Source organism: Felis catus, chromosome A2 (assembly GCF_018350175.1).
Source record: "Felis catus isolate Fca126 chromosome A2, F.catus_Fca126_mat1.0, whole genome shotgun sequence".
In the NCBI taxonomy this organism is placed as follows: domain Eukaryota; kingdom Metazoa; phylum Chordata; class Mammalia; order Carnivora; family Felidae; genus Felis; species Felis catus.
In genome coordinates, this window is record NC_058369.1 from 17,639,817 (window position 1) to 17,652,174 (window position 12,358).

Genomic DNA, 12,358 nt, shown 5'->3' on the forward strand with positions numbered 1-12,358 from the left:
ATAACATACAAAATATATGTTAATCAAGTGTTTACGTTATTGGTAAGGCTTCCAGTCAAAAGTAGGCTTATTAGTAAAGTTTTGGGGAGCCCAAAGTTATACACAGATTTTGACTGTATGCGGGAGTAAGGGTCAGTGCCCCTTACCCTGCATTGTTCAAGGGTCCACTGTATATGTGTATAATACTTTATTATATATAATTATGTGTTATAATGATCTGATATAACAATCATATTTATATTATCAACTCTATTTATATATAACAGTTTTATTAAGATATGATTTACATACCACAGAATTCACCCATTTGAAATGTACAGTGGTTTTTAGTATATTCACAGAGTTGTGCAACCATTACCACAATCAGTTCGAGATCATTTTCATCTCCCCAAAAAGAAACCCTGTACTCGTCAGCAGTCCCTTTTCATTCCTCCCTCCACACCCCCTCCCTTCCCCCACCCCAGACAACCAATAATCTACTTTCTGTCCTTTCTGGACACTTTATATAAATAGAATCATACATGTGTAGTCTTTCTGTCTATCTTCTTTCACTTAGCATGATATTTTAAAGGGTTATCCCTGTTATTGTATGCATTAGTACTTTATTCTTCTTTATAGCTAAATTTAATATTCCATTGGATGTAAATACTATGTTTTACTTATTCATTAATCAACCAATGGACATCTGAATTGTTTTCACTTTTAGGCTATTATGAGCAAGGCTGATATGAACATTTATACACATTTTCTGTGTGGCCATGTGTTTTTATTTCCTTCAGGTATATACCTAAGAGTGGAATCCCTGGGTCATATGGTGACCTTTTGAGAAAATACTGGACTATTTTTTTTTTAAATTTTTTTTTCAACGTTTTTTATTTATTTTTGGGACAGAGAGAGACAGAGCATAAACGGGGGAGGGGCAGAGAGAGAGGGAGACACAGAATCGGAAACAGGCTCCAGGCTCCGAGCCATCAGCCCAGAGCCTGACGCGAGGCTTGAACTCACAGACCGCGAGATCATGACCTGGCTGAAGTCGGACGCTTAACCGACTGCGCCACCCAGGCGCCCCTGGACTATTTTTCAAAGAAGCCGAACCATTTTATATTTCCAGTGACAGTGTATGAGGATTCCAAGTTTTTCACATTCTTGTCGACCCTTGTTATTTTCTCCCTTTTTTATTATAGCCATCATAGTGGGTACAAAGTGGTATCTCATTGTAGTTTTGATGAATATTTCCCTACTGACCGATGATGTTGAGCATCTTTTCATGTACTTATTAGCCATTCGTTTATCATCTTTGGAGAAATATCTATTCAGTTACTTTGCCTATGTTTTAAAAATTGGCTTGTCTCTTTATTATTGAGTTGCAAGCGTTCTTTATATATTCTGGATACTAGTTTATTGGCACTTGATCAGTCTTTCCAGCCACTGGTCTGTCACACTGTTGGACCAGGGACCATTTCTGCCTTATAACCAGGATCTAGCTCAGTTTCTGGAACAAGCTGAGCATATGGTGTGTAGTTATTGGATATGTATGTAAGTGGCGTGTCAACTAATGTCAACAGCTGATGTCAATAGCAGGTCTCTTCCCTGACTCACCACCAACCTCAGTTTCTGAATTTGGCCAAGAAAGAATTCAGAGCCAAAATCTCAAGTAGGCAAGAGTTTAATAGCAGTTAAGGGGAAAGTACACTCTCAGAATGGGAGAGGAAGCAGGCCCAGAGGTCACAATTGCACCAGAATTAGGGTTTTTTTTTTTTGTTTTTTTGGGGGTTTTTTTGTTTGCATAGGTTATGGGTCATAGTTAAGGAGGCCTCTGACTGAGTCTGAGCTATTTCTGATCCTCTAAGGGACTCCTCCTGCCAGTCCAGAGAGGGAGTTTTTGGCCCTATGAGGTCCTTGTGGGAACTGTCATGTCAGCTATCCTCCATGAGGAGGATCAACCGCAATATAAATGTATTACAACGAAGCTATAGGTTACTGTAGTGCAGTGGTTATAGGGGTTAATGCATGCATATCCCCTGGGGTCTTTTTCTAGCTGTTTGTGTTCTGGGGATGATTGGTGGTTTCTTGATTTTTATCTTTGTACTGGTGAGAAAGTCCTGTTTCCTGCTCCAGTATCACTAACTGCCTACTCTATCACTAGGAAACCCATCATAGTAATAAGGCAATTATCACAAAGACTTTTGTGTTTCGTACAGCAGAGCTATGATAAGATTTGCCCTAAAAAAGACAGCTCTTAAGAAGTAGGATGGTGGGTTAGAGGAAGTCAAGTTGGAGACAAAAGGAACAGTTAAGGAGAATATAAAAATACTTTCAGGGAACAATGATGAAAACCTTCATTAAGGAAGAGTCATTTTAGGGGCACCTGGATGGCTCAGTTTAGGCATCTGACTTCGGCTCACGTCATGATCTTGTGGTTCGTGAGTTTGAGCCCTGCATTGGGCTCTGTGCTTTGGATTCTATGTCTCCCTCGCTCTCTGCCCCTCCCCCACTCACACTCTGTCTCTCTGTCTCTCAAAAATAAATAAATATTTAAATTTTTTTTTAACGTTTATTTATTTTTGAGACAGAGAGAGACAGAGCATGAACAGGGGAGGGGCAGAGAGAGAGGGAGACACAGAATCGGAAGCAGGCTCCAGGCTCCGAGCCATCAGCCCAGAGCCTGACGCGGGGCTCGAACTCACGGACTGCGAGATCGTGACCTGAGCTGAAGTCGGATGCTCAACCGACTGAGCCACCCAGGCGCCCCTCTATTTTCCATTCTAAGTAATGAACTCTCGAACTGGGCCAGAAGTGCTAATTGTATTACAAACAGTTGCTCGTAAAATCCAACAGAACAACTGGTATTCAGACCGTAAAACTGTGGATATGACCTTCATCGTGATGGAAAAGTTACCTAATGCACACCAGGAGGAGTTCTGTTCGATAGTACCTATAGAATAACCAACTAGATAGTAATCAAAAGCAGCTCTACCAGTCAGCACTGAATTGAGGTTTTTTTCTTCTCTTATTTATCTAGGATCATGATGTTACCCTCCTTTCTCATAAAAACCCCTTGTTTTCCCATGTGAGCAGCACATGGTAGCTCTGGAATCTGTTCTTGCCAAATTGCAATTCTGAGACCTCAAATAAAGGTCTTTGTTTTTTTTTTTCGGTTTTGCCTCTTTTTCTCAGTAGACACCTTCATAATGGAACCTCCATAAAAATCCTAAACCAAAGGGTTTGGAGAGAATCCAGGTTGAACACATTGAGGTGCTGGGAGGGTGGTGCCCCCAGAGGACATGGAAGCTCTGTGTCCCTTCCCACCTACCTTGCCCTGTGCCTCTCTTCCATTTGGCTGTTTCTGAGTTCTGCCTTTTATAATAAACTGGAAATAGTAAGTAAAGCACTTTCCTGAGTTCTGTGAGCCATTCTAGCAAATTATTGAACCTAAGAATGGAGTCAGGGGAATTCCTGTGTTATAGCTAGTTGGTTAGAAGTGCTGGAGGCCCAGTCTTGTGATTGCTGTCTGAAGTAGGGGCAGTCTTGTGGGATTGAGTCCTTACCCCATACTGTTGGGATGCATGCCCGGTAGTAGTGTCATAATTGTGTTAAACTGTAAGACACCCAATTGGTGTCCACAGAAAATGGGAGGATTGCTTGGTGTGGAAAACCCACACATTTGGTGTCAGAAGTGTTGGAGTGGATGGAAAGAGTTTTTTCTTCAGCGGAGGAGGGAAAGGAGTTTTCCCCATAAGATATGAGAGGCACGGAGATTAGTTTTCAATTTGTTACAGAGCCTCTTAAGATGTGAGGGGCTTGGGAAAAAAATGTTTTCAGTGAGAGAAAGCACCAATAGAAAGTAAAAAAATTGAAGATAAATGAAAGTTTCAAAGTCCAAATGGAAAAAGGATGTGTTGGGTATAGAGGCTTGAGCTATGGAAACCTGAGGAAGGCAAAAGGACCCACAGCGACTACCGGAGCTGACACAGGCTCATCACGTGACCTACCTCAAAATAGCCACAGGCCCTAACTGACCAATTACGAGCAGGCGCAATTCCGAAGATTACCAAAAAATGGGAAATTTCCATTCTTCCCCATACTCCCTCACTCGGCCCTATTACCGTGGCCCCTCAGCACCGCCTCCTGGCAGACAGTTTCTCCCTTGCTGTCCTGCCTGCTGTTCCCTTGCAGTGTATTCAAGAAACTTCGATCTCTTTTGCTCTGCCTTGGGTGAATTCTTTCAGCACCCACGTCGCCAGCCCCCACAGATTGGAACGCACCACACTGAGGCACTCAGAGATTTCCTACCATTAAGCATGAACTCTAAAACCAGCCATTGACCAGAAGAATATCTGATTCTATTTCCACAGAGCTATTCAAGTTCTTTTTGGGTTTGAGAAATGTAAATAGACCCTGAAAATGAAAGTTTCTAAGGTTTGAAGGCCTGGATAGTAAGTAGGTATTTTGAAAAGTTCAGTGGTCCTGGGTTTGAAAGGTTAGAATTTGACTCCCAGCTTTGATACCAATGACACTGAGGGAAGCCTTTCTTCCTCTGAGTTTCAGTTTCTACATCTGTAACCTAAAGGAATTAGGACTAAATAGGGAGCCTGGGTGGCTCAGTCAGTTAAATGTCCAACTCTGGCTCAGGTCATGATCTTGCAGTTAGTGAGTTCGAGTCCCACGTCAGGCTCTGTGCTGAAGCTCAGAGCTTGCAGCCTGCTTCGGCTCTGTGTCTTCCTCTCTCTGCCCCTCCTCTGCTCATGTTCTCTCTCTCTCTCTCTCTCTCTCTCTCTCTCTCTCTCTCTCAAAAACAAATAAACATTTAAAAAAAGGATTAAATAAAATTGAACAGCCCTTCCACTTTTACCTCTGATTTTCCTATGATCCTGGATTTACCCCAGAAAATTTGGGCAGAGCAAGGATATATAAGTCACCAACTGCGAAGACAGCCCACACGGAGACTGCCAGAACAAGGACGGCTTTTGAGAAGTTCCTTCATAGTGGCAGAGAAGCTGTGAAAATATGCAGCCTTTGACGGGAGGGTAGAGAAAGCTCCAGGTGAAGCACAAGTTCTTAGAGCGATCCCTCATTGGCCAGGAATTGAAGTCTAAATACTTCAAGTTTGCTCTTTCCTCAGGTCATTTGGAATGAATTCTGTCCGATGCAATTAAATTGCTTAATTTATTTCCCTAGAGCAATTGGACATTGGAAGAAAATGATCCCCAAAATGGAATTTTACAAGATGCTAGAAAAAAAACTAGTACAGACTATCTGCAAGGAGATCATTTGGTAAAGAATAAGCAACAAGAACTTTGCAATTAAATGTTTAGAAGTTGATACTCATCTCTGAGGTAAGAAAGGCAGTCACTAGGAAGTTCAGTGACACGTGTTAAATCAATAGACAATAAAAAAGATGCGAAGAGACAAAACAGAAAACTCACTCCCATTTCTTAATCTTCCATATTATTACTTTGGTGTTAATTTTAGTAATCGATCACAGTATTGCAAGCAAAACCATGGAGTATTACCAACAACAAGCATTATTGAAAATATTATAGCATGAGGCAGTTGACATTATTTATGTGCAGGTTTCCATACTTTTCCTATACATTTTCCAGGCAAATTATATACCTAGGTAATTTCTGTCCCAACACCTTCCCTGAGTGAAAACAAATATTAATAATATAACCCTTGGGGCGCCTGGGTGGCGCAGTCGGTTAAGCGTCCGACTTCAGCCAGGTCACGATCTCGCGGTCCGTGGGTTCGAGCCCCGCGTCAGGCTCTGGGCTGATGGCTCAGAGCCTGGAGCCTGTTTCCGATTCTGTGTCTCCCTCTCTCTCTGGCCCTCCCCCGTTCATGCTCTGTCTCTCTCTGTCCCAAAAATAAATAAACGTTGAAAAAAAAAATTAAAAAAAAAATAATATAACCCTTTTCCTACTCAAAAATTTGCAAACGAGTAAGTCCACTTTACCTGCTATGACTCCTGCAGTGTCTGTGAGAAACAGGCTGGACGAGATATTTCTTATTTCCAGTTTGTTGGTAATAAAATAACAATGGGCGGGGGAAGGAGTAAATGTCTTTTCAAGGCCCGTATGCCTGGCAGTAGAAGAGAGTGAACTTTGTGGTGTTTTTTGTTTTTTTTAAGATTAAAAAAAATTTTTTTCTTTTAGATTTATTTTTGATAGAGAGAGACAGAGCACAAGTGGCGGAAGGGCAGAGAGAGAAGGAGACACAGAATCCGAAGCAGGCTCCAGGCTCTGAGCTGTCAGCACAGAGCTTGATGCGGGGCTTGAACTCACAAACCGTGAGTCGGACACTCAACCGACTGAGCCACCCAGGCGCCCCAAGATTTTTAAATTATTTTTTAAGTAATCTGCACACCCAACATGGGGGGCTTGAACTTACAACCCCAAGAGCAAGAGTCACTCTACAGACAGAGCCAGCCAAATGCCCCCAAGAGTATGAACTCTGAAGTTAGGAGGTATAGTTATAACTCCCACCTATTTCTTCCAACTCCAAATTCCGTAATGCCTAAATCTTATGAGTTTCAATTTCAGTGTTTTAAAGGTGGTTTGTATTGTCCACCCCAGAATCTGGTTCTTGCCAAACCTGTAGCAAGTTAGGGTGTGTCCTACCCAAATTTTGAATTCCTGCATTTTTATCTGTAGAGCAATCATTGTATTCAGGACAGCTTCAGATGTGTTCACAGTACTATAAATTGTCACATCTGCATATACAGTTACTTATTTTATCAGTAGTCAAAACTATATATTCACTTAATCAAAACCTTTAATTTAGAATGTTTCTAATACTGACTCATAGAATCTTAACGTGGAAGCTTACTTTTCCAAAGCTTTCTTGGAATCTGCCAAGCTCAGCTTTGTTTAGGGAAGGTGAAGAATCCTGGGACGGAGTGCTCTTTCCACGAGCACTAAATAGTAACTCTTTCTACCACTTGAAAAAAAAGTCCCTCAAAACACCAACTTTAAAGGAAACGTTCAGAAGTTATTGGGTATCACAAATCCTGTAGGTCCCAGTTCTGGATGAATGACTTAAATGGGGACGTGTCGCATGGTTCTGGGAGGTGAAGTATACCTTCTCAGTACTGTTCTGATTGACCACATTGTCTACCGTGATAGTCTTCAAGATTTTTGCTTTCAGTCCCTCTAAATTTGGTATCCACTTATACATATTTTTAAGTGAATGTAAAATGTTTCATCCTAAGTTTAAATGGTTACAAATTATTAAATGACTGACTCGTCCAAAAAAGACTTTAAATGTTTATTTATTTTTGAGAGACAGAGAAACAGAGCACAAGTTGGGGAGGGGCAGAGAGAGAGAGGGAGACACAGAATCCCAAGCAGGCTCCGGACTCTGAGCTGTCAACACAGAGCCCAAAACGGGGCTTGAACTCACAAACTGTGAGAGCATGACCTGAGCTGAAGTCAGACAATTAACCTGCTGAGCCACCAGGCATGCCATGACTGACTCATTTTAAATATTGATGTTTTAAGATAAAAATGTTGGGGGTGCCTGGCTGGCTCAGTTGGTGGAGCGTGTGACTCTTGATCTCGGGGTTGTGAGTTGGAGCTCCAAGTTGGGTGTAGAGATTACTTAAAAATAAAATCCTAATAAGTAAATAAAAATAAAAGTCTTTCTTTAAGATGTATCCAGTGGAATCTACATTGTATGGTGATTTGATGTCACCACGATAATTTGAAAAACACATGCATGAGCTCACAATTTGAAACTTTCCATACTTTTTCTCCTTGAATGAGTAAAATTTTCATTCAACCTTCCCCACAACTTTAGGCACAATGTAATTTTGTTTGTTTGTTTATTTATTTATTTTGAAAGAGAGCGAGACAGCACGTGGGAGAATGAGAGGGGGCTCAGTCTCATGACCATGGGATCATGACCTGAGCTAAAATCGTGTCGGAAACTTAACCAACTGAGCCACCCAGGTGCCCCCAGACCTGTTGTCTTACAAATCTTTTCTGGTCAGGCTTTTCTAATTTTCTTCAACAGAAATATGCAAATGAACTGATGTTTTCAATTTCCTATGACCACAGGATATAAAGTATTAATAAAATTCTCTTGGGTTATCATCACAATCGTTAGTAGTATACATTGATCAAACCAAACAGCATATATTACAAATTTTGATAGTTATTTAACCTAGAAGTAACTTTTTATTAGCTATACATCTCTGAATGTGATGCATGGTGCTGATTGTGTCCAGTTAGTGTGTGTGTGTACCCTTGGATACCACTTGTTACTGGAATCACTCGGGATTTAGCACCCATTTTATATGTATCCTTTATTTCCACAGATACACACTGAAAAATCATGTTCACATTACGTAAGTAGATGGGAATTAAAATTTTTATTTTAACAGGGTCACTTACATCGTGGAAGTCCTTCCTAATGACATAAAAAATTACATCATGATACTAAAAACAATTTTAATGATTTGTGAGCTATAATCTATGTTCCTTAAACTTTGATGAAGTAAGACAATTGGAAACCACCTGACTTCAAAGGGAACTATGATTCAGTCACAGAGCCATTTCCACGGTCAGTGTTTAATAAACGCTCTGTCCAGATCCACCAAGTAAAACTAGTGGTCTCTGCGGCTTTTTCACTGAGATGAAGCTTATTTAATCTGATATACACAGAAAGGGATGAGAGAATAAAAATGTTATTTTCTATGTACCTTTGCCAACATAATATTTTAATAATGTGTTTTACATCGCAAGATTATGTTTTTATTAAAACCTTAAAGTTGCAGAATCAGTTTATTTGTTGACAATGAAAAACATTTATATTTTGTTTACTGTTTCCTAGGGACTATTTTAAAACTTTATGCAAATGATCTATTTTAATTATCAAAACAAACTTATGAATTAGATATAGTGTTATCCCCAGGTCACTGATCTGGAACATGAAACACTGTCAGATTAAATAACTTGCCAATAGTCACATATCTGATGAGTAGCAGAGCTGGGATTTGAACTGGCTCTGGGGTCTTTAACTTTTACACCCCACAGTCTCTAATGTTAGTAGCCTCACTAGATGTTTGCCTATCACAGCTTTGCAGAAAGCTTATTCTTGTTTCTTTATTCTTATGGCAGATTGAGATTCACAGGAGTGAGATGCTGCTTTAGAGAAAGGAAGGAGGGAAAGAAGGAAGACAGGGAGAAAAAGAGAAGGGAGACGGAGGAAGAGGATGAGGATAATGGTTTTCCAGGTAGGTTGAAAACAAGTCAGAATTCTACCAGCAAGGTAAGAGTGTGCTAGTCTCCTTATTCCCACCAACGTTAGTAATTTCAGCATTCCCACCTGTTTGATGAGTAGAGGTGATGTGGCATTGTTACTTTATTTTTATTTTTATTTTTAAAGTTTATTTATTTATTTTGAGAGACAGAGAGAGAGAGTGGGGAAGGGGCAGAGAGGGAGAGAGAGAATCCCAAGCAAGCTCCACACTGTCAGTGCAGAGCCCAATGTGGGGCTCAAACTCATGAACTGTGAGATCATGACCTGAGCTGAAGCCAGACACTTAACCAACTGAGCCATCCAGGCACCCCTGTTTTTTTTTTAAGTAGACTTCATGCCCAGTGGAGCCCAACACGGGACTTGAACTCACAACCCGAGATCAAGACCTGAGCTGAGGTCAAGAGTCCTACACTTAACCTTTAACCAACTGAGCCACCCAGGTGCCCCTGGCATTGTTACTTTAATATGCATTCAAGTGAATTTGAATATTTTTCTATGAGGCTGTGTCTTTTGGGTTATTCTTCGTGAATTGAATATTCATACTTTTTTCCTCAGTTTTCCCTTAGTCTTTCCTCAGAAATTCATGAGTTATTACTTCTATGTAACTAATCAAATTTTATAACCTGCAAAGTACATTTTACAGATCAATTAGTTATGTGTTAATTGTGTGTATTAATTGTGTTTATAGAATATATTATCACACAAATATTCTTACATGGTATTTAATCAAGTAATTCCATTATTACGTAGTTTCTGCTTTCTTGTTTGATATGCTTGTCCCTGCCCCTAAATTTTAGATATAGTCATTTGCAAAATTTTATTGCTTTATATTCTTAATTTAAATGTTTAAGCTGTCTGGATATCTTAAATTGAAATAATTAAGCTCAGTTTTAAATGTGGTGTAAAATAGGACTGTGTTTTTAAATATTTTACATATACAGGAAGCTATGATGAAGCTCAGGATAGACCCCAAGACCTGAACTTTTCTGCTCACCTGCTTATACCCACCAACCTTTGTCCCACATTTTTTCTTAAACTCTTCTTTCCAGCTTATCTCTTAACTTGGGCAAGAGACCCAAGGGGCATAGCATTGGGGTGAAAACCAAAACTGTCTCTCAAGCAATTAATGACTGCCCTGGTGAGGAGCTCTGGCCTGCCCAGACCACTCAGAGCAGTTTGAGCTTAACCCCTGACTCACATCTGCACAGATGGAACATGGAGTAACCCATGGAGTGACCGACAGTCACCTTGACCTCATCATAATACTAAACTCCCTGCCCAAGGAGGAATACAAGCCTCATTTACACTGTGTGGATGAGCATGACTCCTTAAACTCCGTGTGCTGCTTTATGGCCACCTCTACATATAATGACAGGGATCCCTGTTCTAAATAGTCATCCTAACATTAGGGGCGCCTGGGTGACTCAGTCGGTTAAGAGTCCGACTTCAGCTCAGGTCATGATCTCACAATTCGTGGGTTCGAGCCCCACATCAGGCTCTGTGCTGACAGCTCAGAGCCTGGAGCCTGATTCAGATTCTGTGTCTCCCTCTCTCTCTGCCCCTCCCCCGCTCACACTCTGTCTCTGTCTCTCTCAACAATAAATGGAAAAAACATTTTTAAAATTGTTTTAAAAAGAAAGAAAGGAAGGAAGGAAAGAAAGAAAGAAAGAAAGAAAGAAAGAAAGAAAGAAAGAAAGAAAGAAAGAAAGAAAGAAAGAAAAAGAAACCCATTCACCCTTGCTCAGGGAGTGACAGCTTTGGAGGTTTTTCCCCGTTGATGTCCTTTGCTGCAAATAAAGTTTCCTTTGTGTGACAGTTCCACCTGGTGTAGTTGCTGTCTGTGGGTCACCAAGGAGCTAAGTCACATTTGTTCAGTTACACTATCTATCAAATTAAATGTCTTTTACTATAAGGTAAACACTATATTTTTATATTGTTAGTTTCTTATGAATATAGGGAGATGCTTGTTAATTCTTTATTTTTGTTAACTATGCTATTTCTTCTATTATTGTTGTGTGTTTAAATTTATCTTGTATATCCAAAATTTACAATATAAACCCATTCCACTGTTAAGGAATCATGGGAGATTAAAACAGATGTTATGAAATTATATTCAGTTAAATATTAAAAATGTAATAACCCAGAACTAAACTGTGTTTATTCCTAAACCACATAGATCCTATGATCATAGAATGATAAAACAAAGAAACAATTTAACTTTTAGGCTGAAACAAATCTTAAATGACAATTACCACTGCGATTTTTAAAATTATTCTTCTGATTTAGCCAATGTGAGGAGACAAAAAAGGGAGGAATTAACAGTGAATGGATAAAGAAGATGTGGTATACATATAAAATGGAATATTACTCAGCCATAAAAAAGAATGAAATCTTGCCATTTGCAATGACGTGGATGGAGCTAAGGACTATTATGCTAAGTGAAATAAGTCAGTCAGAGAAAGACAAATCCATATGATTTCACTCATATGTGGAATTTAAGAGACAAAACAAATGAACATGGGGGAAAAAGAGAGAGAGAGAGGCAAACCATAAAACAGATTCTTAGTTATACAGAACAAACTGAGGAGGGCAGGTGGGCAGGGGGATGGGTTAAATGGGTGATGGGTACTAAGGAGGGCACTGGCTGTGATGAGCCCTGGATGTCATATGTAAGTGATGAATCACTAAATTCTACACCTGAAACTAATATTACACTGTATATTAACTAACTGGAATTTAAGTAAAAACTTGAAACAAAAAAGCAAACAAACAAAAAACAAACCAAGTAAAACATTCACAGATGAGTGATAATTGTCTTTTAAAACAAAATAAGGGGCTCCTGGGTGGCTCAGTCAGTTACGTGTGATTCCAGAGCGACAGGAAGCAGATATCCTCCGATGCAATAAATGAGTGTAGAGAATCTAATTCCACTTTCCAGAGGGAATTATGGTTCCTTTGAGGAGCCAATTTCCCTGAATGAGTAATTCCATATGCTTTTTTTCCACAAATTTTAGATACCCTGGCATTTATGATATAAAGAGTGAAATAGAGATACCAGAAAAATAGCGTATAATGGGACTGCCAAGGAGGAAGAATA

At 39.8% G+C, this 12,358-nt stretch overlaps 1 protein-coding gene across 12 annotated transcripts in view; it reads left to right on the forward strand.

The window, feature by feature from the left end:
- FBXW12 (F-box and WD repeat domain containing 12) overlaps positions 1-12,358 on the forward strand; it is a 75,059-nt gene that overhangs the window by 26,535 nt on the left and 36,166 nt on the right. For 10 of the 12 annotated variants that reach the window (XM_045049733.1, XM_045049703.1, XM_045049761.1 and 7 more), the window contains 2 exons: positions 8,318-8,347; positions 9,120-9,235. In XM_045049733.1, coding sequence (XP_044905668.1) covers positions 9,215-9,235 — 21 coding nt within the window. In that variant the 5' untranslated portion in view covers positions 8,318-8,347; positions 9,120-9,214. Of the gene's footprint in view, positions 1-4,801; positions 5,337-8,317; positions 8,348-8,420; positions 8,563-9,119; positions 9,236-12,358 lie in introns of those variants that run through there. The other 2 variants (XM_023248416.2, XM_045049756.1) reach the window with 2 other exon arrangements.